General features: G+C 43.5%; 1 protein-coding gene and 1 pseudogene across 1 annotated transcript; one reads left to right on the forward strand and one right to left on the reverse strand.

Annotated features, from left to right (window-relative positions):
- The first annotated feature begins 2,652 nt into the window (after positions 1-2,652).
- On the forward strand, positions 2,653-3,808 carry LOC123251280 (annotated as a pseudogene).
- A 2,090-nt stretch (positions 3,809-5,898) lies between these two features.
- On the reverse strand, positions 5,899-9,128 carry LOC123252840 (zinc finger protein 239-like). The gene is made up of 4 exons (XM_044682076.1): positions 8,986-9,128; positions 7,092-7,444; positions 6,552-6,923; positions 5,899-5,963 (listed from the first exon to the last, which is right to left on the reverse strand). The coding sequence occupies exons 1-4, from the start codon at positions 9,126-9,128 to the stop codon at positions 5,899-5,901; spliced, it is 933 nt and encodes a 310-aa protein (XP_044538011.1).
- Positions 9,129-26,536: the final 17,408 nt, after the last annotated feature.

The following is a 26,536-nucleotide window of genomic DNA, read 5'->3' on the forward strand; positions in this document are numbered from 1 at the left end:
TTGCTTAAGAATAGAATTTGCAAAGTGACTACCAGAGTCAGACAAAATAATAGCAGGAATATAGAATCTTGGAATTATCTCCTTCAGTAGGATCTTTGCATTATTATGCCTGGCTGGGAATGCTTCTGGCCATTTTGTTAGTTTATCCACTATCACAAGTATGTACCTATAGTTTGACATTTGGGCATCGTGACATAATCTATTTGTAAGCACTCAAAAGGTGTGAACTCCAATGGCTTTCCCCTATAAGCCATTGTCTTAACTATGGCTTGATTATATTGCAGGCACACTCTGCAATTTTTACACACTCATTTTGCTTCTGTTGTCATCCCCCTCCCCATCCAAGGGCCACATCCCCACTTCTTGCTTTTTAACTTGCCCCTTCCCACCCTTTGCCAAACTAATTACCCATTCACTGTGGGCTGGGGGAGATTGGTTTTTCTGACTATTTGATAGTTCTGTGTTTTTCCCAGTTTAACATTCTGAACTGCTTTTTCTTTAGTGTTGCCCACTTCCTAGAATTCTGAGATTGATATGGTCCTGGTGGGGTAGGTGGGGCAGGGGTGCTTTTCCTTGTGCCATTTTGCTCCCTTAAGACATGGAAATTCCTTCTCTCTTCTACCTTTCATGCTGTGTTTAATGGGAGAGCCTCTTTCCTTGTCCTGCTTTGACTTCTGTCCTTTTAAGACTCTTTTTAAATATTGATTGGGAAGGATATTCAGTGCAGCTTCAGGATTTCCCTGCAACTACACTGCCATCTTGGCTCTGTCCCAAAGAGATTAAAAAAAAAAAAAAAACCTTTACTTTCTCTCTTAGAATGAATACTATGTATTAGTTGGATGGTGGAATTGTGGTAAGGGCTAGGCCATGGGGCTTAAGTGACTTTACCAAGCATCATACAGCTAGAAAGTGAGGTAGATTTGAACCCAGAACCTCCTGTCTCTAGGCCTGATTCTCAATCTACTGATTCAACTAGCCTTCCCCCCCCAAGAGATTTTTTTCAAAAACGGAAATAGGATGTATATGTGCAATAATATAACAGCTCTTTTTGTAGTAGCAAAGAATTGTAAATTGAGGGAATGTTCATCAATTGTTGAATGACTGAACAAGTTGTGGTATCAGATTGTGATGGGATACTATTGTGCCAATATAAGAAATGACGAGCAGGACGACTGGGAAAATCTGGATTTACATGAAGTGATGGAAAGTGAAGTGAGCAGAACCAGAAGACCATCTTACATAGTAAGAGTGATATATTCTAATGAACAACTGTGAGGATCCTAGTAATTCTCAGCAATGCAGTGATCAAGGACAATGCCAGAGACTCCTCATGGAAACTGCCATCTGCCTCCAGAGAAAGAATTGATGGAGTCTGAATGCAGAACAAAACGTACTCTATCACTTTCTTTCTTTTTCTATATTGACCACTTCCACAAAATGACTAATGTGGAATATTCTTTACATGATTGCACATGTAAAATCTGTATCACATTGTTTGCAATGGGGCAGCAGAGGTGGGGAGAATGAAATGTGGAAGGAGAGAATTTGGAACTCAAAATTTGAAAAAGTGAATGTTAAAATTTGTTCTTACATGTTAGAGGGAAAATTAAATGCAAAAAAGTTTGATGTACTTACTTTTCTATCATTTCCATTTGTAAATATATCTATACCCCTCCCCTAGCTAGAACTAGCCTTAGTGGTAACCAGGTTAAAAAGAGAAAAAGCCAGCATTTCAGTATTACCACCCCCTCAAGCATCATCACCAGCAGCAGCTACATCCATATACATTTATTAAGCTGGTTCTTTGTGCCATAAACTTTGCCAAGCATTGGAGATACAAAGAAAAATAAAGACAGTGCTTTGCTTGAATACCTCCCAGTCTAAAGAGGAAGATAGTGTGACAACAATTATAGATGAACCAGCTAAGTGCAGTGTAAATTAAAGATGATTTTAGAAGGAAGGCATTAAAGTGGAGGCAACTGAGAAAGACTTCCTGCAGAAAATGAAATTTGAGCTGAGTCTTGAAGCCATTTGTGGGGAATGAAGAGGTGGAGCTGAGGAAGGAGATCATTGCAGGCATGGGGCAGAGTCAATGCAAAGGCATGAGGTTGAAAAATGGAGCTTCATGTTTGAGGAACAGGAAGGATACCAGTGTCATTGGATCATAGATCAGGCAGAAGGATGGAAAATATAAGCAGACTGGGAAAGTAGGTGAGGTTGTGAAGAGCTTTTGTAGAGAGAGTTTCATATTTGATTCTGGAGGAAATAGGGACCCAGCAGAGCTTCTTGGGCAGGGAACTAACATCATCCAACTTTCTTATTAGGAAGATCACTTTGGCAGCTGAGTGGAGGATGGATTGTAGTGAGGGAGACTTAAGATAGGAGGACCAATCAGTAGGCTATGGCAATCCCAGAAAAAAAGAAGCTAAGAGAGATTTTATGAAGCAGAAATAACATTATAAATATCCATAGAACTCTTAATATTTTTTTCCATCGGAAGCCTTGGCATCCATAATGTCACTAAGTCTTTGTTTTTTAAAAATACAGTATGTGATCTTTGCTGCCTGGATGCCTAGTGAGAGGCTGAGAAGAGAGTCAGCGCCACCATGTACTGTCATCTGTCACGCAGATCCTGCAGGAGCCACTGCCACTATGGGCAATCGGGAGGATCTGGTGTACCAGGTGAAATTGGCCAATAGGACAAAATGGTAGAATCATTGAAGAAAGTAGAGGGAATGGATGTGGAGTTGACAGTGGAAGAAAGAAACCTGTTGTCTGCTACATATAAAAATGTGGTTGAAGATAGAAGAGCATCCTGGCAGAAAATTAGCAGCATTGAACAGAAAGAAGAAAACAAGGGAGAAGACAAACTAAAAATGATTTGGGAATAGCGGCAAATGGTTGAGACTCAACTAAAATTAATCTGTTGTGACATTCTGGACGAATTGAACAAACACCTCGTTCCAGCAGCAAACACTGGTTAGTCCAAGGTTTTTTATTGTAAAATGAAAGGGTGAGGGTCTTATGGAAAAGAATGAGGGTCCTATGGAAAAGAAAGCTACCCACATTTAGAGGAAGAACTACAGGAGTGGAAACACAGAAGAAAAACAACTGCTTGAATACATGAGTTGATGTGCACATGATTGGAGATTTGAAAGGACCACACTAATGCAACTATCAATAATATGTAAATAAGTCTTGATTGATGGCCCATGTTAAAACCAGTAGAAATGTGCGTTGCATATGGGGGAGTTAAGGGGAGGGGTGAAGGGTAAAGTAAAAACATGAATCATGTAAAAAAATGAGATAAAAGGGGACAGCCACATGTATCTGGCTGAATTTGCCAGAGGAAATGACTGGAAGGAGGCTGCAGAGAATAGTCTGGTAACTTATAAAGCTGCTATTGATACTGCAATGACAGAACTTCTGCCAACACACCCCATTCTCTTAGGTCTTACTCTCAACTTTTCTATATTCTACAAAGAAATTAATAATTCCCCTTACCGTGCCTGCAGGTTAGCAAAAAGAGCTTTTGATGATGTAATTGCAGAACTGGATATGCTGAGTGAAGAAAGTTATGAAGACTTTACAGTTATCATGTAGTTGTTACCTGATTACCTGACACTATGGATTTCAGATATGCAGAGTGATGGTGAAGAACAGAATAAGGAAGTGCTGTACGTTGTGGGAGATGAAAACCAGTGAGACATCAAAACCAACAAGAGAATCCATCTCTGACCACCCCACTTCTCTCCATCCCCCATTGTCATTCACTGAGAAACACCAAATCTGACTTTTACATTTGGTCTCAGATTTTAAGTTCCTGCCTTGTTGGTTTTTTAAAAAAAGTTTTCAGGGGGCAGCTGAATGGCACAGTGGATTGAGAGCCAGGCCTAGAGACAGGTGGTCCTAGGTTCAAATCCGGCCTCAGACACTTCCCAGCTGTGTGACCCTGGGCAAGTCACTTAACCCCCATTGCCTAGCCCTATAACAAAAATAAAAAAAAATTAATACAGAAGGATATATATAAAAGATATTCGGGTTTAAAAATTTAAAAAAAAGTTTTCAAAGTGTTCTTAAAGGCAAGAGTGAATTTCTGTGGATTTTACTGGTGCTAGCTTTGACCTTCTTTAAGACCCTAAATACACTGCATAGAGGCTTTTCCAGCATTACTGTATTGTCTCCATGCCAGATGTGGCAAGATAACCATTAGAAATGGATGTTAGTCTGTAATGCCATTAAGACTTCTAAGTGAAGTGAGAGTCTAGGAAAGAGGTTTATTGCACTGAAGGGTATATGTAGTGGTATTTTTCCTTTTTTAAATTGTTTAATCCAAATTTGATGCCAATATTTAAAATTGATAGTAGATACAAATAAAAATGAAAACACAGTGCTTTAATAAAATGTAGAGGTTCCATTGGAATAATTGTTGCAGCAGTTTTGCTGTAAAAAGTGTTTCCAAGCTATGCTGAAATGATACTGGAAACAGCCCAACAATCCATGGCTGCTCATTCTTTTACCTTCCCTCACCACAGGTTAGCATTGTAGGTGGCATTGAAAAGCCTATATGTGTGTTCGATTCTTTGGTTTTCTCCTTCTCTCATCCCCCTCTCTACCTTTCTTCCCTGCACTCCTTTGCTTACTCAATCTCATTCATTCAGTATGTGTAGTTTGAAGCTAATGTATATGGCTGGATATCTGACTGGAGCCACAGAAACAGATCTGTACCGTTCTTACTGTGGCTTACTACTTTTCAGGGGAGAATGGATTGGGATGACTAGTGTAATTATACCAGTGTCTGGAAAATCAAACGTTTCAACCTTTGATTCCACTGCTATCTGCCCTCAAACCTTTAAAAAGGTCTGTATGCACCTCTCAGATTCCTCTCATTGAGGATTTACATTTTGGCTGGACAAGCCCGATTTTGGAAATAATCATTTGCCTCACTTTGATTATTTGTTCTATCATTAGCATAACTTCTATAATTGTTCATATAATTGTAATTTCTTTAATTATTTCTAGAATAGCAGATTTTCCTAGATTCCATTATTTCTAAAATCATCGAATACTTGAGTCCAGCTTCTGTAATTTAATATCACAGTTCACTTTTTCCACATAAGTTAACATGTTGCTCTTTGGTTTGTAGATTCTAACAAGGGGCCACAGCTATTCCATAATTTGAATATCTTTTTTCAAGCTTTTCTTTAATACTCTATCTCCTTTCTTAATAGCTGGACTAAGTCACTATCATCTTTCTTTTTTTGTCCATTATACACATATACTTATACTCTCTCCTCAGTCATCAAGATCCATATTAATCATGTTGGAAAAGCTATTTTTGAAATAGCCCTTGTCCACTCTGCAACAATTTTTCACAAAATGCCTTTTAACTTGTCCAACATCCCTTTCTCTGGTCAAATCTAGGTCTGTATATCTCCCTCCCAGTTCTATAAGTCTGTCCACGGACTGGGAAGGACTTTCATCCATCTCTTGTCTGAATTTGTCAAAATTTGTCCAGCTACTCGATCTGACAGAACATGCCCTCATGGCTTTGAGTACTGACTCCCTAGCCTGACACAAATTAGAGAAATCAGCTTCATTGTTAAAATACCATTTGGGATCTTTTGGCAGCCAGTGAACTGCTCCTCTTCCACAAGCCCCATTAGAGAGATAACTTTATCTTTCTCCCTTATTGTAAACACCTCCTCTAGAAATGTTCAAAATCAATCCAGATTGGATCAAGATTTTAACATTTTCATAACAGCATTTTCATAACAGCTATTGGCTCTTCTTGAAAAGGAGTGCTCTGCTTAAATCTCTAAATATTCTGTGGGACAAATGTTTTTTGATGTCTTGTGGTAACTAACTCTTCTTTAGGATTAAAAGTTGGTACTTCTCTTAAGGGGAATAGGCCTGCATCTGATTATCTCTTGTTGTTTCTTTCTCTTGGGTTTCTGCATGAGCTGCCACAGAGTTGGTAGATGTAGGTTGATTAGTGAGAGGTACTTTCAGTAAGTTGAAAAATAGTTTAGGAATTTGAGAGACACATTCTTCAAGGTATGAAAATCAAGTCTCAAATAAGCTATTTGCCCATTGTTTCTTCTTAAAAAGAATCAGGGAAATTATTTGGTAAATTTGAAGAAATCCTATCAGAAATAAATACTCCACAAAACAACAACCTGAAAAATCAGAAACTAAGAGCTGTGCCACCTCATTAATGCTCTCAGGAAGCAAGAGTTGTTTGAGATAGGCTGAAACCTCCTCCTTCACTACATGTGCCATAATGTGCAACATCATATTGAATTGCCTATAAAAATTTAGAAACATAATATTAACACGTTAATCAAAGTCATATCTGTCTCACCAAGACTCACATTGGTTGAATTCATAAGGTTTTTCACCACTATGGATTCTCTGGTGTACAGCAAGATTAGAGCTAAAACTGAATGTTTTCCCACATTGTTTGCATTCATAAGGTTTCTCCCCACTGTGGATTCTATAATGTACAGAAAGACTGGAGTTACAACTGAATGTCTTTCCACATTGCTTACATTGATAAGGTTTCAACCCACTGTGAATTCTCTGATGTACAACAAGATTGGAGCTACAACTGAATGACTTTCCACATTCGTTGCATTTATAAGGCTTCTCCCCACTGTGGGTTCTCTGATGTTGATGAAGTTGGGATCTCTGTCTGAATGTCTTCTCACACTGGTTACATTCATAAGGTTTCTCCCCACTGTGGATTCTCAGATGTACAGAAAGACTGGAGTTACAACTGAATGTCTTTCCACATTGCTTGCATTCATAAGGTTTCTCCCCACTGTGGATTCTCTGATGTTGATTAAGTTTGGAGCTCTGACTGAATGTCTTTCCACATTGCTTGCAATTATAAGGTTTTTCCCCAGTATGGATTCGCTGATGTACAGCAAGGTCAGTGCTCCGTCTGAATGTTTTCCCACACTGGTTGCATTCATAAGGTTTCTCCCCACTGTGGATTCTTTGATGTAGAGCAATATTGGAGCTACAACTGAACTCCTTTCCACATTGCTTGCATTTATAAGGTTTCTGCCCACTATGGATTCTCTGATGTACTGCAAGATGGGCGCTCTGACTGAATGTTTTCCCACACTGGTTGCATTCATAAGGCTTCTCCCCACTGTGGATTCTCTGATGTTGAACAAGTTCAGAGCTCTGTGTGAATGCCTTCCCACATTGGCTGCATTCATAAGGTTTCTCCCCACTGTGGATTCTCTGATGAACAGCAAGACTGGAGCTAGAACTGAATGTCTTTCCACATTGCTGGCATTCAAAAGGTTTTTCACCAGTGTGGGTTCTCTGATGTACAGCCAGACTGGAGCTACAACTGAATGTCTTCCCACATTGCTGGCATTCATAAGGTTTCAACCCACTGTGGATTCTCTGGTGTACACCAAGATTCGAGCTAAAACTGAATGTTTTCCCACATTGTTTGCATTCATAAGGTTTCAATCCACTGTGGATTCTCTGATGTTGATCAAGTTTGGAGCTCTGACTGAATGATTTTCCACACTCTTTGCATTCATAAGGTTTCTCTCCACTATGGATTCTATGATGTATAGAAAGACTGGAGTTACAACTGAATGTCTTTCCACACTGATTACATTCATAAGGTTTCAATCCACTGTGAATTCTCTGATGTACAACAAGATTAGAGCTACAACTGAATGTCTTTGCACATTGCTTGCATTCATAAGGCTTCTCACCACTGTGGGTTCTCTGATGTTGATGAAGTTGGGATCTCTGTCTGAATGTCTTTTCACACTGGTTGCATTCATAAGGTTTCTCCCCACTGTGGATTCTCTGATGTTGATCAACTTTGGAGCTCTGACTAAATGTCTTTCCACACTGCTTGCATTCATAAGGCTTCTCCCCACTGTGAATTCTATGATGTACAGCAAGACTAGAGCTGCAAGTGAATGTCTTTCCACATTGTTTACACGGATACGGTTTCTCCCCACTGTGGATTCTCTGATGTACAGTAAGACTGGAGCTAAAACTGAATGTCTTTCCACATTGCTTGCATTGATAAGGTTTCTCCCCACTATGGATTCTGTCATGCTGATCAAGTTTGGATCTCTGACTGAATGTCTTTCCGCAATGCTTGCATTCATAAGGTTTATTCCCACTATGGATTCTCTGATGTACAGCTAGATCACAGTTCCGTCTGAATGTCTTTCCACATTGCTTGCATTTGTAAGGTTTTTCCCCACTGTGGATTCTCTGATGTACAGCAAGACTGGCACTGTGCATAAAAGTCTTTCCACACTGATTACATTCACTAGATTTTTGCTCAGTACGCATTCTCTGATGTTCAATAAGGAATGAATTTTGAGATTCACAGAATTCTCTCCAAGGTAATTTATCGGGAACACCACTCATGAATCTTAGGTCATCATTTACTTCCACAGAAAGACTCACTTCTTTTGCAGTCACTTTCATTTCAGGTCTGATCTCTTCTTCTGAAAGAAATAAACACTATAAACATACATATAAATATACACTATAAATATACACACATAACCACATATATAACAATATCTCCTTTCCTTGACTGTTAGAACATAAACTGCTTTATATCCTACCTCCTTGGATATCTAAAAGGGAATTCTTAATCCCTTTCTTTAAATTAACTAGGGACCTGAAGGTCTTTGTAGCATAGAGATGTGTAAGGATTAACTAGCCCACAGTGAAAGGAAGTAGAAACCAGAGAGACGGAAATTGAGGTAAGAAGGGGATACAATGGGGTCAGTTTCAGTTGGTCAGGAGAGGAAGTCAGTTGCTGACAGATTAAGGCAGTCGTGGGGAAGTTGGCTGCTGAAAGTGTGTTAAATTGGTGTTTAGTTGCTGTAATCTGTGTAAATTGTTGCTTTTTTGTCTTTAGTAATTATACAGGCATTTTTTAAAGCTATAAATTCTGCACCTTGAGCACTAAGGGCAGTTGACCATAGAGTGGCAAATTCTGTGTCTATAGAAGCTCCAGTGTAGTATATGGCATCCCTCGTGAAAGAAGAACCATCAGTGAATAAATCTAGATCTGGGTTGTCTAGAGGAGTGTCCAAGGGACTATCTCGAAATTTTTCAGCCATGGACACTAAAGATTCACAATTGTGTAATAGTTCTCCTTTAACTGGTCAATCCAGAAACAAGGTGTCAGGGTTAAATGTTGTGTGGTATTTTAAGGTGATAGTTTCATTGCCTAACAAGGTGACTTCACATCCTGCGAGTCTTTGGAAGAAAAATGCCTGTGTTCTATACCTTAGCAACAATGATTTGATTTCATGTGGACACATTATGGTAAATGGCATCCCACTACTAAATCAGCAGATAGTTACTAATAAAGCTGTTGCAGCTACACCTCTAAAACATAATGATACTCCTGAAGCTACTGGATCCACCTGGGCAATGTAATGAGCAAATGCACTAAAACACCTGAAGCCAACCTTCTCCATTCATATATATATAAAGTGAAAGGCTTTTTTTGTAATCTGGGATGCTGTTTTCACTTAGAAAGAACTGACAGGTATTCCGTCTCCAATAAAAGCTGTTCAGTCACAAAATTTTTTATCAGTGACATAAGGAGGTTAGTGATTTCCCCATAGTAAGGAACCTACTGTCTACAAAACCCTGCTGCTCCTAGAATTGATCTCGACTGCTTCTTAGTGGAGGGAGCACTTTATTTCTGAATATCCCAGACCCTCCTCCAGGTTCTTTTCAAGGTCACTCGAGTTAATTTCTAGTTTTGCTTCAAGGTGAGCTTTTCAGCTTTGAGGTCAAACAAACTATTATTCTGTTTCTTCCTAAAGAGGAATAGGCAGAATGCGAAACCTCCTATCACTAGAAGTACAGTTAGGAACAGTGTTATATAAAGCCACTGTGAAATATTCTGTTGAATAATGAGCCATTTTAGATAGACAAGAAACAGCATCACAATCTGAACTAGACTACTAAGTATCATATTTAATCTCATTATTAATTTTGCAGTTCTACTTTATATCAGTATATGGTACTGTTTAACATTAAGAGTCAACAGCTGTAACAATTAACTGCTAGGATCTTGACTTAGGGATAGTTTCAGTAAAAAGTAAGGAAAATGATCAGAAGTTTTTAAAAGGATTAGTCAAACTCCTGGCTGGCTCCCCAACTAAAAATGTAAGGGTTAAGTTAGGGGTTTTGACAAAAATAAAAGAGCAGCTTTTAATAACTTATGTTTTTTTTTTAATTTTTTGTTTTTGTTTTTTAAATAAAAACACTTACATTCCATCTTAGAGTCAATATTGTGTATTAGCTCCAAGGCAGAAGAGTTGTAAGAGTAGGCAATAGGGGTCAAGTGACTTGCCCAGGGTCATGCAACTGGGAAGTGTCTGAGTTCAGATTTGAACCTAGGACCTCCCATCTTTAGGTCTGGCTCACAATCTACTGAGCTACTCAGCTGCCCCAATAACGTAAGTTTTAATGAGAATATAATAGAGGTGTGTGAAAATGGAATTAGCTCACCCTTATTCATTCTTTAGACTTTAGCCACCAGGAATGGGTCACTCCACCCAACTTAGAATTAAGTGGCTAGGAGGGAGGTCTATGACCCACATGTGCTAGTGACAAATCAAAAACAAGTGACTGGCCCATGGCAGTGTGGGAGTCTCTTAAAGGAATTGTTTGATAACTCAGGTTACTTGTTAACTGGTTTCAGTGAGAGTGTAGCCAACTTGCCACTGGTAGCAAAAACCCTATCCTTACAAAAGTGGTTTTGTACATGAACATTGTTTAAAAGAAACGAAAACAAATTGATATATGCCACTGATCTCCAAGTATAGTTATCAGTTAGAAAAAACAAATCTTTCAAAGCATAGTTGGCAATGCATATTGTTCATTGGTTAGAGAGGTAAAACCAAAAAAAGAATTTTTATCCCTCAACAAGAAAGCTTATACAATTATCTTCCTATTTTCCACCTGATATAGATACCAACATGTTCATGATATTCTTCTTAAAAATCACAATACTGGAGGTGGTGCATTCTAATTCAACCTCAGAAACTTGCTAAGACTTCACAGGAGCCCTATCTCCCTTTTCTCAAGCATAACACGGGCATAATAAGATCAAGTAACTTCTAGAGTTCCTATGAGGATCAAATGAGAAAATATTTACAGTGTGTGACACATGGTAGGTCCCCTATGCAAATACTGGCTTTTATTTTATCAGTATAATTCTGATTATTTACTCCTTTAATTACTTTTCCTCTTAAACTCTCAATCTTTTCATTCCTCTATTTCCTCATTTCCCTGTTGAATGAATGCATTTCCATTCCCCAACGCACTTTTCTCCCTGGATCATCTTTTTAAACCACCTCATGTTGGAATCCTAGACTGTGAATTCCAGGACAGCTCAGACTATTTTGGTCCTTCCTTTGTATCCTCAGTGCTTAGCACAATCCTACAACCTATTTTATATTTAATCCATGGTTATTGGTTGGGGCCAGGGCTTATGTCAGGCTGAAGCTCTACCAGGGCACTTGCATTCTGGTCTCTCTCTTGGAAGGAAATGCATGCTCTGGCCTCAGCCATGTTTCTCTCCCTTTCTGGCCCTTATTTCTCAGTACTCAACAGTAACTCTTTTGGAACTTGAGCAGTCCCAATCCTGAAGATCCCAGAGGCTTCTTTTTAGGCTCTCATCTCCCTAAACTGAGGTGCTGTGGTCACCTGCTTCTCCAAGAACACAACAAAGATTGATGCCCAGAGGAGGAAAGGACCTGGGGCTGATGATTTAGACAAAGATTAGTTTTGGATTGCAGTCAAGGAAGGCAGCAGTCCTCACTCCTCCTCATGTGCTGCAGGTCAATGGAGAGAAGGAAAATCAGGAAACAGCAGTTGCCTGACTCAACTCTCCATAGATGCTCCCTAATCTCAGCTGGGTCCTCACTATAGAAAAGCAATCCTGTGGTGTCTCTACTATGGATTCCCCTTGCCACCCACCACAGCAGCCTTCCAAGTATTTCCCTGGTCTCCAGCTCTCCTTCATGGCTTCCTCCCACCCCCTGCCCAAACATTCTGAGCTGAGAACTTGGCCTCATATTTCACTGAACAAAAGCTGGACCTCTCTGCAGAGCTCTCTTATCCTCCATATCTTACCCAACTCAACTGCCTACTTTTCCTTTTTGGCCTCAAGATCAGAGAAAAAGGTCATTCTTCTAGCTAAAGAAAATCCCTTTCCATGTGCAAAGAATCCCATCTCATCTTTCATCTCAACTCTTTTACTCCTTCTTCTAGTCTTCATATTTTTCTTTAATTTTCAGTCTCTCCCACACTAATGAATTCATGACTCTTTTTTTATTGTAACCAATAAACCATTTCTCTTTAATCCTCCAAACACTCTCACTTGATCTCTACATCTTCAAGAGATACTGTCCAATGTCTGTCCTCAGATTCAGGGGTAAACTGCTAGAGATGGCCATTTGCAGTGAGTTGTGCCATTGCCTTTCACTTCTTTTCTCTACTATACTTTCCCCCAGAATCCCCAGTCTGGCTCTCCTGAAGCCCCAGGCCACTTCCACCCATTAGACCTCTCTAGTGCTCCTTCCCTTCAGAGCTTTCCCTCATGCTTCACTACAGCACAGAGAAACATCAGGTAACCATGGCTCTCACACACCACTTTTCACCTCACTCACCTGGACAGCAGCTCCTCAGGCCTTCTTGCTCTAGCATCCACAGGGCTTCCCTTTGCTCCAAATAAGAGATCACATCTTCTCTGGGAACTGCAAGCCCTGGACATGGGTAATCAATTAGGGAGAAAGAGAGAAAGAAATTTGTCATTCAGTTCTCTATTGGGAAGGGCATGTGAATCCAGTGGCTCCATTTAGAGAGGGGTTCACGGGATTCCCACATGAGTGTACACTCACCCCAAAGTGTTTATAATGCTGGGAAACCAGGATAGGATGTGCCTGTTATTCTGCCGTGGGACCTCACATGAGCAGCAACCAAATCCTCTGCCCCAATCCTCATGGCCAATCCTGTCATGTTCCCTTCTAGCAGGAACTCCTAACCCCAGCCTGGGGAAAAGGGTTATTGTTGTGGATCAATCTGAAGTCCCAGACACAGAGCTCTTATCCCATTGCTCAACCTGCTTCTCACTCCCTGAACCTCCTATAAACCTTTGGAATGTTCTCTTTGGTTAGTCTGTGCATCTTCCACTGTGGATCTCAACCACTCCTCGTTGTTCCCAATTCTGTTTCTCAACCACTCAATCAGTCCTGATAGTGACAGAGGAATGCAAGCAGCAACTACAGGATGTTTACAAGGACTCCTGAAGAATAGTTCCCAAAGCATTTATTTTGAGGGAGTCGAGGGGGGACAAGATCATGAAACCAATTTGGAATTAGAAAATTTGGTTCTAGTGCATGTTCTTTGTAGAAGGTGGACTTGTTCCATAGTTTTCCATTTTCACAAAATCAGAGGCAGCTAGAAGTGTAGTGGACAGAGACCTGAGGTTAGAGTCTCAGAAGGCCTCAGTTTAAATCTGGCCACATACAATTATTATGTGTGTGTGGCTCAGAACAAGCCACTGAATCTAATCTCTATTTCCTCAACTGTAAAATGGACATAATCATGTGGGAAGATTAAGGTGATGAAGAAGTGATATAATTTAAAGGAAAACCTTGGCAGAGTATCTGGCAAAGAACAGGTCATTATAAATGCTTATTCCCTTCCTTCCCTTTCTCATCAGCTATGTGTGTTGGAGGTTTAGGGCAACAGGAAGGAAGAAAAAGGACAAACCTGCTCTACTCTGGACACCTAGGAACTGTGAGCTACAAGTTTATGTTTGTTAAAGAGAAAAATATTCCAAATACCAGATCCACCCTAGAGAGGAAGAGGTTGGGAAGAAAATGTGCCAGAGGAGTCTTCTGAGATGGGTTTGGGAGACACAATTCCAGGCTAGGTAGAGGGGAGATGGAACCATCTGTGAGATTACTTCCTGATTCCCCAACATGGATTTTATCTCAGACATCAGGAGCACTAAAGGGAACCTGCACAGTCCTATTACACAATTCAAAATCCTTTATAGGAAAATTAGGCAGCAGAGGGGTTTGTCTCTTTGGACTCGGCATACTAGCACTTTTCCCTTCCTCATAGCTGATAAAAATTCCAAATCCTGCCAATTTCTAAAGAAGATATTCTATTGGATGGTACCCTCAGGTAGCGAAGAGAGGGCTCCTTACCCACAGAGTGCAGGTTCCGGGTATTCTCCAACATCACTTCCTTGTACAGCTCCTTCTGGGGAGGGGACAAGAGGCGCCACTCCTCCCTTGTGAAGTCCACAGCCACATCCTTGAATGTCACCACCTCCTAAAGCATCAAAAGTCAGAGGACAGAGGGCTGAAAGCCATGTCAGGATTAATAATCCAACTCTCATCAGCTACAGGAGGAAACTGAAGCACACAGAAGGTCTTGCCCCCAACCTTTTAGGAGTGTCAAAGTCAACCTTAGAAACTGTGATGTGGGTGGGAGAAAAGAAGGGAATAGGAAGAAAAGTATCCTAGCTGGGGTAGTCCCAAGCCCAGAGGGGGAAATTGAATGGAGTCCTTCGGTGCTCAATAAGCATCAGGAAACAACTTTAGAGTATAGAATAGCTGGGTTTATTTAGTTTAGGGAAAGAAAAGTTCTAGGGAGGCTAAGAAGTAGATCTCTGAAGGGTTCTCTAGAAAAAAACCACTCTGGGGGGGAAAAGGCGCCAAAAGCACCAGAAACTCTCTCTCTACTTTCTCAGACACACCTCCCACATGTGGGAGGTGTGTCTGAGGAACTTGTGGTAGGGAATCCTAGGGGTTGTAGTCTCCCAGGACTTAGAATGTTTTAAATTGCACAAAAACATAGAATTTCAGAGAGCAATCACATTTTGAGAAAATAGTTCTCACTGGAATAAAGCTGAGGAGCATCTAACTACAGAAGGTGTCTCTCTATGAAAAGGTGGAGAGAGTCTCTGCTCTATCTGTGAGTTGTGCGGATTGGTGGAGGAGAAAAGAGAGAGTGAAGTTCTTTCTTCCCAGAACTTATAAATGATACGTTCTCACCTGAAATCTGTGAAGAGTTGTGAGAATCAATAAGCACATGAAAAAGTGTTCGAAATTGCTCTTTATTACAGAAATGCAAATTAAAACCACTCTGAGGAACCACCTTACACCTATCAGACTTGCCAATATGGCACCAAAGAAAAGTGATAAATGTTGGAGGGGATGTGGCAAAATTGGGACACTAATACACTGCTGGTGGAGTTGTGAATTGGGCCAACCATTCTGGAAGGCAATTTTGAACTATGCCCAAAGGTCTTTAAAAAAATGCTTGCCCTCTGACTCAGCCATACCACTGTTGGGTCTGTATCCCAAAAAGATAATAAGGAAAAAGACATGTACAAAATGAGGGGGTTTCCATCCATTGGATAGACATAAAATAAATAAATTGCGGTATCTGATGGTGATGGAATACTATTGTGCTGAAAGGAATAATGAACTGGAGGAATCCCACATGAACTAGAAAGACCTCCAAAATGAACTGTGGGGAGTTGAATGCAATTGTTTTGAATGTGCACTCTTATGCCCAGGGGGACTGCCCACTGATTGGCTTTTTGTCAACGCGGCTAGCAATCATAGGATCATTTTTTTTGTCCTCTTTTCTTTTTATCCCCAAATTTCTGTAATTTAAAAGTTAGTTATGATTACAAAAGCTTTTGGGGAGACCAGTCTCCCTAGTGCTCTTCAGGGGGGAATGTGATATTAGAAATTTGGGAGTCGAACTAATTTTGAGGTCCCTGATCTAAACGTCCTGGGGTCATTTAAATCTCTTTCAAACTACATTTCCCAAGAGTCCTCTTGCATAATACAGGTAGACAGGAAGTGTAGTAACATAGAGAAAAGCATAAAGTCTGAGGACTGGATTGGTACTTCCTCTTTTCTGGCTGTAGAGCAGGAGCCAGGATGGGAGAAGCAGGTAAACCCTAATAAAACCCTTTTTAAACCCTAATATCTGGGGCTTCAATGCACTGACCTGGGCTCGGACTCTGTCCCTCTCGAAGGCCATTCTCTGGGAATCCAGGCTCCCTGTAGAGGCAGCAAAGTAGCCCCAGTGAGTCCATATGCTGAAGCTCCTCCATCCTTTGCTGGGTCTTGTCTCCCTACTCAGGGTCCTGCCTCCATGTTCCCATCTCACCCCACTTTATTGCTCCCTGAATGGAACGCCAGCCAAAGCTCTTCCCAACAGGTTTCCCTTGGACCAGGGAAGATCTAACTTCTCTGCACATCTGAGAAGCAAAAGGTGGCCTGGAGCACCCAGGGCAGTCCCTCCCCTCTTTTCCCAGGATAGAAAAGCCTTTTGTCCTCACTGTCTTTGGGCTCACTCACTGGGTCAATTGCTCTTAACTGAACCTCAGAAGAAAGCTGCCCTGAACCTTCTTTGGGCCAGGACCTGGGCTGGAGATAGAGATGGGACCCAGAGGGGCAGAGGTTTTCCCTTCTCTTCCCAGCCCCGAGGCTGTCCTATAGGGATGTACACAGGGTAAGAGGCCACAAGAGTTACCAAGGGCCATGCCTGCCCTCAGGGGACAGCCTGCTACCAACAGAGGGATGGAGGGGGGCAGCCCAAGGGAGGGGTAGCTGAGGAAATGAAGAGGATCTGAAGGGTCACATATGCCCCCTCCCTCTCCTACTCCTCTTCTGACCCCCCCATCTTCTCCCATCCTCCGAGACCCCTAAGAGGCAGAGCTCTGCCCTCCTGGAACCCCCCTCCACAATGTACCCACCTGTTCTCACTTTGGTAACTCTTCTTTCCCTCCTTCAGGGTTTTCTGGGCAGAGTCTGGAGTTCTTTGCCATTTTCTTTGGCCATCTGAGTTAATCCTCTGCCTGAATCCCCCAGAGGTCAAACCAAGAACTCAGAGCACCCTGAGGTGAGCAGGATCTGGTCTTGTCTCCTTTCCATAACATGGAGTGCTGAACTGGAAGGAGGATGAGTAAGGCTGAAGAAGCAGAGATCTTCTCCCAGCCAGCCCAGCTCCTCCTGCACACAGAGACTGAAGGAACTCTGCCCTGGCTTTGTCTTCTTCCCCAAGATGGACCCCAGAAACACCACTTTGGCTCCTGGGGACAGGAAGGCAGAGTTCATGGATCCTCACACAGGGCTGGGTCTGAAGGCATGACAATGGAATCTCTAACCAGGAGCTGGGGGTCAGGACTCCTGGGTCCTGAAGGAGAAGCTGGAAGGGGGACTCCTGGGTCCCTGTGGGCAAGGACTGAAGTTTGTATAAGTGTCACCCAATGGTCAATCTGGGGAGGGTGACACTGGGGGAAGTGATTAGCCATCAGGAACAGAGCTAGGGGTGGGAAGCTCAGCCAGGAGCCAGGGCTGGGGGGAGGGGTGCTCCTGGGGGCCCTGAGGTGGGAGCTGGACACCTGTCAGGACCTCCAAAAGGCTCCCCTCACTAATGCCTCTGTCTTTCCAGGTTCCCAACTTTCCAGGGCTTGAATCAGGACCAGCCAGCCTGGGGGCGCCCTGAGCTTGCCAGAACAACAGTCCTTTGCTCCTGAGCTCCAGGTGAAGTCTGCTCAGCAAATCTCTGCTCCTCTCCTTCTCCTTTTCCAGGGGATTCTAGAGATTTGCTGATGCTGAACCCAGAAACTCTTTGGGGTTCTGTTTTAGAGGGTTCACAAGGCAAGAGAGAGGGGCCAGCAGGAGGCAGGAGCTGGGAGGAGGCCCAGGCTCAGACCTACCCAAGACCTGCACAGGCAGAGAGCTCTGCTCCAGGGAAGAGGCAGAGAGAGCTTTGCTACAGGGGATGAAGAGTGGCCCAGCTCACAGAGTTCCAGATTCCAGGCAGCTCACTCTGAGAGGGTCCTGCTAAATCCCAAGAGCGCCCCCTGCCCAGCCCCATCCTCTAATCCCAGGCTGGACCAGGACCTCAGGCCCCTGCCTGCTCTTCTCCCCCAAACCTGCCCTCCTGCAAGGGGAATCCCTTAAGCCCTGGAATGAGCCCCTCTCTCTCCCTAGACTGCTCCCACACCTCTACACCCCACCCCAGGGTTCTGATTCCCCCTCAGCCCCCACCCACCAGGCTGGGCATCTGAGGGCCCCTCCTGCCCCCCTGCATCCATGCCCTCCTTCCCTGCCTCCCTTCCTAGCCACCCTCCCCTCCTCCTCCAGACTGCCAAGATAAAGCTGGGCAACAGCCTCAGGGAAAGCCCCAGCCCTACACCTGGAGGTGGGGGCAGCAGAGCTCCTGGGAAAACTGGGATTCTGACTGCCACCTGGCTCTGCAGCCCCAAAGTGGCTGGACTGGGTTCCCTTCATCTCCAGAATCACTCAGGCTCATGGAAGGCAGATGTGCTCCCCACAGCACTAACTGGGAGGTTAGGGTTAGGACTGCATCAGGGGGAGGCACGGGGAGCTCACTACCAGACTTATTTGAACAATGAAATGCCAGGATGATGGAAGCAGGAACAAAAGGCTGAGGAGGAAACTCTACCCAGCCAAGAAGTTTGGAGTCAGGAATCCCTGCCTGAGCTCCCACTGGTTGGAGGGTGCTGAGGGAATCTCAGGCCCACAACGTGGGGCCAAGGAGGATCTGCTGGGGGCTCTGGGTGGGTTTTTTAAACCTTCTCAGGAGAATGGGCCAGGCCAAGGGGCCTCAGGCACAGGGAGGAGGAGGAGGAGGAAAACCAAGAACAGGACCTGGATGTGGCCAAGAGGCCAATTTGGGCCCAATTTGACAAAATACTAAACTGGACCAAAGCCAAACTCCTGCTCTGGGGGAAGGGAGAGGGCAGCTGCAGGAGGACCACCTGGGAGCTCTCCCATCCCAGAAGTCCTCAAGTACCTGCTGGAGGAGCCCTTCTGCTCCCTCCAGGAGACTCCCTTGGGCTGGGCCAGGGACATACTCTGCCTCCCCAGCTCAGACCACTGCCCTTCCTGGCCTCCCTACAGTCCAAAGGACAATCTGGCCACCTCCAGGAAGCCCTCCTGAACTCCTCTTGGCTCTCTGAGTTCTCTCTGCTCAGTATTGCAAATTTAGCCCCCATAGAGCATACTTGGGGTGACTGAAGGAGAGGCTGCCCAAGGGGCAACAAGGGGCTTGCATGAGGTGGAGGGACCCCACCCACGATGGGGGTGCAGGGGTGCCCCGCCCTGCCAGGCAGTATATTAGGCAGGAGGGGCCACCACGTGAGGAGGCCAGAGGCGCCAGGAGCAGGGAGCTTCCAGAGAGCACAAGGGCTGCTCCCAAGGGGGAAGGCTCTGCCCAGGAGAGGCCTGAGGGGAGACAGCAGCGTGCCTGGGATTCTGCTGCCCCGCAGGGGGACCGAGGAGGGAGGGGGAGCTCTCAAAGAGGTGGGAGTTAGGAGGCGGGGGAAGGAGAGCTGGGTGTCGGGCCCTGGGCCAGGGAGGCGGGACTCCTGGCTCCTTACAGGGGGCGGTAAAACTGCACTCTGGTCTGGTCCCCGGGACACCTCCTCCAGGCAGGAAGTTTTAGCAGGAAAGAAGTTCCCAAGCGGGAAGCCGACAACCACAGCAGACCCCCGTCGGAGAACAGAGCAGCGGGACGGATACAAGGTGTCCCTCGGGAAATTCACAGGCAGGCAAGGCCGGTCCGGCTCTGCTCCTGCCCCAAGTCCTTTCTGGACCCCAGCAGGCCCCGCCCAGCTGCAGAGCCAGAGGACATGGGGGAAGGGCTCCCCACTTTGGGCTGATCAGGGGTCTCCAGGAATTAGCCAAGGAGGCACAGGCGGAGAGTTGGTCTGCCCCAAAGAGACTGGTAAAAAACTGAATTCGAACTCGGCCCCACCCCGGGGGGGTCCACGCTGCCTGGGGCTCCCGGCTCTAACCTGTGGGGAAGGGAGTAACGTCCTCTGCTGTCCCTCCCAGCCCCCCGCACGACTCAGGATCCTCTCCATCTGGCTCCTCCCCACTCTGGGCCTCTCTTTGGTCCCCGAGTGATCGCCGCCCCCTTTCCCGCTGCCCCCCCTCCACCACTTCACAAAGTACTTACCCATGTATTCGGTGGGGGGCGCGGGAGGATCCGCGGGGACTACAGAGGGAAGAAGGCGAAATCTTCAGAAGACCTGGAGGGGAGGTGGGCGGAGCACAATCTTGCACTTCCGGCTTCCTGCTTCCCAGAGGCCTCTGCGCTGCCCTGGTTCCAAGGCTGAATGGGGGGAGACGCAAAAATATTCTCTTCTCCTCCTCACCACTCTGGCAGAAAAGGAGAGGGAAGAGGATCCCCAGGGTTAGGGTTCGTCTCCTAAGCCAGGCCGGTGGAGCAGGACCTCCTCAGGGTCTGCAGGAGAAAAGAGCCACAGGAAGGGAAATGAGAAAGCCCCGCCCCTCGTGCGCCTCTGGCTCTGGCCACGCCCTCGTGCTCAGGTGTCTGGCCACGCCCCTGTCCTCACAGATTTACCCGCCCAGGTTACCCCAGCAACAAAGGCCAGGGAAAGGGCCTTCTTGGTCACGTGGGGTCTGGCCTGGGAGGAATTCTCTGAGGCTCCCACACTGGCTCCAGCTCTGGAAACTGAATGAGGAAGGGAATCCCTGGGGCGGGGGGGCCTGTCAGGAGCCCTGGAGGACATCCCGAGGTGTTAGACACCTGTTGGGGTAAAGGCCTCGCGGGTCCCCTGCTGCCCACACTGCCCACGGGGGAGGGGGCAGTATGTACCGTACCTCTCCCTAAAGAAGCCCAGCAGGAAAATCTTTGGAAGTGGAGGAGAGATGCACAGGGCCAGAGCTTGACTTCCTGTTTCCCAGAGGCCTCTGCGCCGCCCCGCCCAGGGTTCCTGCACCCTGAACCACTCCCGCTTCTACCCTCCAGCATCTCTCTTCTGAGCCTCCTCACACAGTGGAGCTGTTTGTGGCCAATGTTTCCATAAGTCATAACATTTGAACATTAGTATAACTTCTAAGCATTATAAAAACATTTAAGAATAACAATCTATGTTACTTCTTACTCATTCTAAGTCAATGCAATCTTGCAACAAACTACCTTAAATTTCTAGCACTGAACTTTAGATAAACATTCCTAATTCACAATAAATTCTAACATTTTTCTCTATTCTCTAATCGAGGGTTAGGAAGATTAATGTGTATAAGTAATTCTTAAAATAAGTAAATGTGTTAGTCTATTAGTTTCATTGCTAACTAACCTACACTATACACTGTCTGACATTTCTATTGACTGTTCTATTTGAACATTCCTAAATATTTTACACTGTCCCTATGCTAGCTAAAATTGAATTTCCCTTTCACTATTCTCTCCCTATGGGTTAGTAATCAATTCATTATCGGTTAGTAACAATTCATTCCATATGTACAAGGTTTTCATGTGATGTTCCAATAAAATGAGTACTTCCTGACCTTACAAGGAATCTGAGTTCTCTTGTTTATTATTATTATTATTATTTTATTTTACACCCTTAACTTCTGTGTATTGGCTCCAAGCCGGAAGAGTGGTAAGGGTAGGCAATGGGGGTCAAGTGACTTGCCCAGGGTCACCCAGCTGGGAAGTGTCTGAGGTCAGATTTGAACCCAGGACCCCCGTCTCTAGGTCTGGCTCTCAATCCACTGAGCTACCCAACTGCCCCTAGTTCTCTTGTTTATTATGGCCACTGTACTTTGTACTCAAATCTATTTACATCTATTTACACTATGTACATATGACGTGACTTTACTGTGTCTATGTGTTGGACTTATGACCTAACATTTTCTCTCTGGTTTATACTCACCTTCTTCTTTCAGAATCTCTCTGTCAATCAGCTTATATTCTGTTGCATGCATCCTAGTGTATTCCTTTCCCTTGTGATTTGTGTCTGAATGTGAAAACTTTGCACTATTCAAACCTAATCCTGATCTGCTGATCTTCTCTTCTTGTGATTCTTCTGGCGATGTTGTCCAAGTCACATAGGTGTTGTCACAGTTCAGTTCCTTGTACAGTCTTTTGTGCAATGACTCTGATGTTGTTCATGTGCTGGTCCTGATGTCCTGATGGTTCTGGAATCTTTGGAATCTTCAGAATTTCATCTCTCTTCTCCTTTGCTGGATACACATCTTGCCAGTTGTCGACTTGATTGAGAATTCCCTGGATCAGGAACCAGTGTATGATTGTGTAGTGTTGTGTTAAATTTTTGTGTTGTCACAAAATTTTCTTCTTATGAGATTTTTTTGTGTTTGTACTTGTTTTTTATGTTAATAATGCAATGTTCACTCTTCTTCACCACTGCTGAATTCTGATAGGCTTAACTGTTGATCTTCATGTGTGAATGAGGTATTTGTGTAATCTAAATCAATGCTTTGAGTTTCTTACTCCTGATGTAGATCTATGTCTTGGCTATCTGTATGATCTTGTGTTTCATTTATCTTTGTATCTGTGTCTTGGTCTCTTTCTGTTTGAGGCTTTATTTGTAAGTGTGATCTTTTCTTTTGAGGCTCTATTTCTATGTCAGATTCTGTTTCTTGTGGTTGAGGCTGAATTTTTGAATGAGGTCTTGACTTCACTGAGGACTTGATATGCTTATAATGATACCATGCATCTTTTCCTTTGAGTTTTACAGATGGAGGTGTAACTAGAATTATTTCATGTGGACCATACCATTTTGGTTCTAACACTGATCTTCTTGTGAAATTTCTGATATAAATTTTATCACCAGGCTTGTAATCATGTAGGCTAAAATATAATGGAACTCTTTGTTGTATTAATGATAATTTCTGCAATTCCTCTAGTTTTTCTTTCAATAAGGTGACATACTCATGGATTTTACACTCAATCCCTGGATGTGATGGGTAATCAGCGTCTTGTGGTGCTTTCCCAACCCATGGTTGTTGTCCATACAATAACTCAAAAGGTGATAATTGTGTTTCACTATTGGGTTGACTTCTTAAATAGAAAAGCGCCTTGGGTAAGACTTCTGGCTATTTGAGATGACTCTGTGTGCAAAGCTTCCCGATCATCTTTTTAAGACTACAGTGAGTATGTTCCAGAGCTCCCAATGACTGAGGTCCTTAGATGTAACTCAAATGTCTCTTAATTCCTAACACTTGGTAGACTTGCTTAAGAATAGAATTTGCAAAGTGACTACCAGAGTCAGACAAAATAATAGCAGGAATATAGAATCTTGGAATTATCTCTTTCAGCAGGATCTTTGCATTATTCTGCCTGGCTGGGAATGCTTCTGGCCATTTTGTTAGTTTATCCACTATCACAAGTATGTACCTATAGTTTTGACATCTGGGTATCATGACATAATCTGTTTGTAAGTACTCGAAACGCCAGCGGCTTTCCCCCATAAGCCTTTGTCTTAACTATGGCTTGATTATATTGCAGGCACACTCTGCAATTTTCACACACTCGTTTTGCTTCTGTTGTCACACCCAAAGCAATCCAGCTCTTGTGAATTATATTGATTATCTCCAATACTCCATAATGGCCTCTTCTATGAACTGCTGCACAGGCTGTGTGATGCAGTAATTTTGGCAAAAATGGTAATCCAGAGATAGACATCCATAGTCCATTTTCTAGACTGGCTCCAAGATTTTCTTGCCAATAGTTCACTTCCCTTTGTGAATAAGCTTCTTGCAATTGATCTTTGTCTACTAAGGATAAGTGGAATATAGCTTTAGGTCCAAATCTAGCTGCAAACTTTACACTGATGTCTGCCCTGTCATTGCCCAATTGTACTGGTCCCACAAGGTTTTGGTGTGCTTTGAAGTGTATCACAGACAACTTTGATGGTAACTGTATGGCCTGCAATAATTCACTTATTAGTTTCCCATATGCTATTGCTTTCCCATTTGAATTTGCGAACCCTCGATTTCTCCAGATTTCCCCTGATGCATGGACAACACTGAAGGCATATTTCAAATCTGTAAAAATGTTCATGGCTTTACCTTCGGCAATATGGAGGGCACGTGTTAATGCAAAAAATTCTGCTCCTTAAGAGATATTTGGCTCAAGTGCTGCAAACCATAGGGTTTCATTCTGGGTTGTAACTGTGGCTCCTGAAAATCTTTGTTCATTATGGTGGTAACTCAAGCCATCACAGAAGAGTGAGAGGTTGGCTTGGACCATGGGAATATCTGACAGGTCCTCTCTGGCCTTTTGCACAATCTCTAGTGTGTCACTACAACTGTAAAGGCTATCCCCTTCTAATGATAACTCAGGGATAAGAGTTTCTGGGTTCATGATTTTGCATCTATGGAAAGTCAAGTTCTGATTTGTTAGTAAGATTGCTTGGTCCTGGGAGAGACGTTGTGATGCGAAAGCTTGCAGACTAGCATTCCTCAGTGTGGTTTCAAGTTGGGGCTGGGAATACAATCTCAGCTCCCCTCCCAGGACTAGCTCACAGGCACTTCCTAGGAATACAGTTTTTGTCTAATTCCCTGCAGGCTTCTTGGGCATGCCTAGGATTGTGATTTTGTCTACTTCACTCTGGCTGCAGGGTTCCTGAAGGGTCCCTAACATTGGGGGGACTTGGGTGTGTCCACGATCTGGCCCCACAGTGGGCCAAGCAGGAGTTGGTCTCTCCCCCCAAAACCCTGTGAAAAGGAGACTCCAGACCACAGCCCCTCATTGGGGATCCACGATCCCTGGTCTCTGCCAGAGGTCTTCCCCCTCCCCATCCAAGGGCCACTTCCCCACTTCTTGCTTTTTGACTTGCCCCTTCCCACTCTTTGCCAAATTAATTACCCTTTCACTGTGGGCTGGGGGGGGGGGGGAGGTTGGTTTTTCTGACTATTCGATAGTTTTGTGTTTTTCCCAGTTTAACATTCTGAACTGGTTTTCTTTAGTGTTGTCCACTTCCTAGAATTCTGAGATTGATATGGTCCTGGTGGGGTAGATGGGGCAGGGGTGCTTTTCCTTGTGCCATTTTGCTCCCTTAAAACATGGAAATCCCTTCCCTCTGCCTACCTTTCATGCTGTGTTCAATGGGAGAGCCTCTTTCCTTGTCCTACTTTGACTTCTGTCCTTTTAAGATGCTTTTTGAATATTGATTTGGAAGTATATTCAGTGCAGCTTCAGGATTTCCCTGCAACTACACTGCCATCTTGGCTCTGTCCCAAAGAGTTAAAAAAAAAAAAACAAACAACAAAAACAACCTTTACTTTCTGTCTTAGAATCAATACTATCTATTAGTTAGATGGTGGAATTGTGGTAAGGGCTGGGCCATGGGGGTTAAGTGACTTTACCAGGGGTCATACAGCTAGAAAGTGAGGTAGATTTGAACCCAGGACCTCCTGTCTCTAGGCCTGACTCTCAATCTGATTCACCCAGCCTTCCCCCCCTAAAGAGATTTTTCTCAAAAAAAGTAAATAGGATGTATATGTCCAATAATATAACAGCTCTTTTTATAGTACCAAAGAATTGTAAATTGAGGGAATGTTCACCAATTGTTGAATGACTGAACAAGTTGTGGTATCAGATTGTGATGGGAAACTATTGTGCTATTATAAGAAATGATGAGCAGGACGACTGGGAAAATCTGGAAAGATTTACATGAAGTGATGGAAAGTGAAGTGAGCAGAACCAGAAGACCATTATACATAGTAAGAGTAATATATTCTGATGAACAACTGTGAGGAACCTAGTAATTCTCAACAATGAGACTGATATACTGTGGTAAAATCGAATGTAATGGGCTCCTGTACCAGCAGCAATGCAATGACCCAGGACAGCTCTGAGGGATTTATGGTAAAGATGCTACCCACATTCAGAGGAAGGACTGCAGGAGAGGAAACATAAAAGAAAAACAACTGCTTGAACACATGGGTTGAGGCAGACATGATTGGGGATGTGGACTCGAAACTACCACCCCAATGCAACTAATAACAATTTGCAAATAGGTCTTGATCAATGACACATGTTAAAACCAGTGGAAATGTGCATTGTCCATGGGTGGGAGGAGTGTGGAGGGTGAAGGGGAAAGTAGGAGCATGAATCATGTAACCATGTTAAAAATGAATATTAATAAAATTTTTTTAAAAAAGAATCATGTAACCATGGGGAAAATTTTTTAATGAAATTAAATTAAAAAAATAAAAATTTTATTAAACTTAAAAAAATTGTTCTTACATATTACTGAGGGAAAATTAAACGCAATAAAGTTTGATGTACTTACTTTTCTTTTATCTTTTATATCATTTCCATTTGTAAATATGTCTATACCACTCCCCTGGCCAGAACTAGCCTTAGTGGTAACCAGGTTAAAAAGAGAAAAAGCCAGCATTTCAGTATTACCACCCCATCAAACATCATCACCAGCAGCAGCTGCATCCATATACATTTATTAAGCTGGTTCTTTGTGCCATAAACTTTGCCAAGCATTGGAGATACAAAGAAAAATAAAGACAGTGCTTTGCTCAAATACCTCCCAGTCTAAAGAGGAAGATAGTGTGCCAACAATTATAGATTAACCAGCTAAGTGCAGTGTAAATTAAAGATGATTTTAGAAGGAAGGCATTAAAGTGGAGGCAAATGAGAAAGA

Source organism: Gracilinanus agilis, chromosome 6 (assembly GCF_016433145.1).
Source record: "Gracilinanus agilis isolate LMUSP501 chromosome 6, AgileGrace, whole genome shotgun sequence".
NCBI classification, from domain to species: Eukaryota; Metazoa; Chordata; class Mammalia; order Didelphimorphia; family Didelphidae; genus Gracilinanus; species Gracilinanus agilis.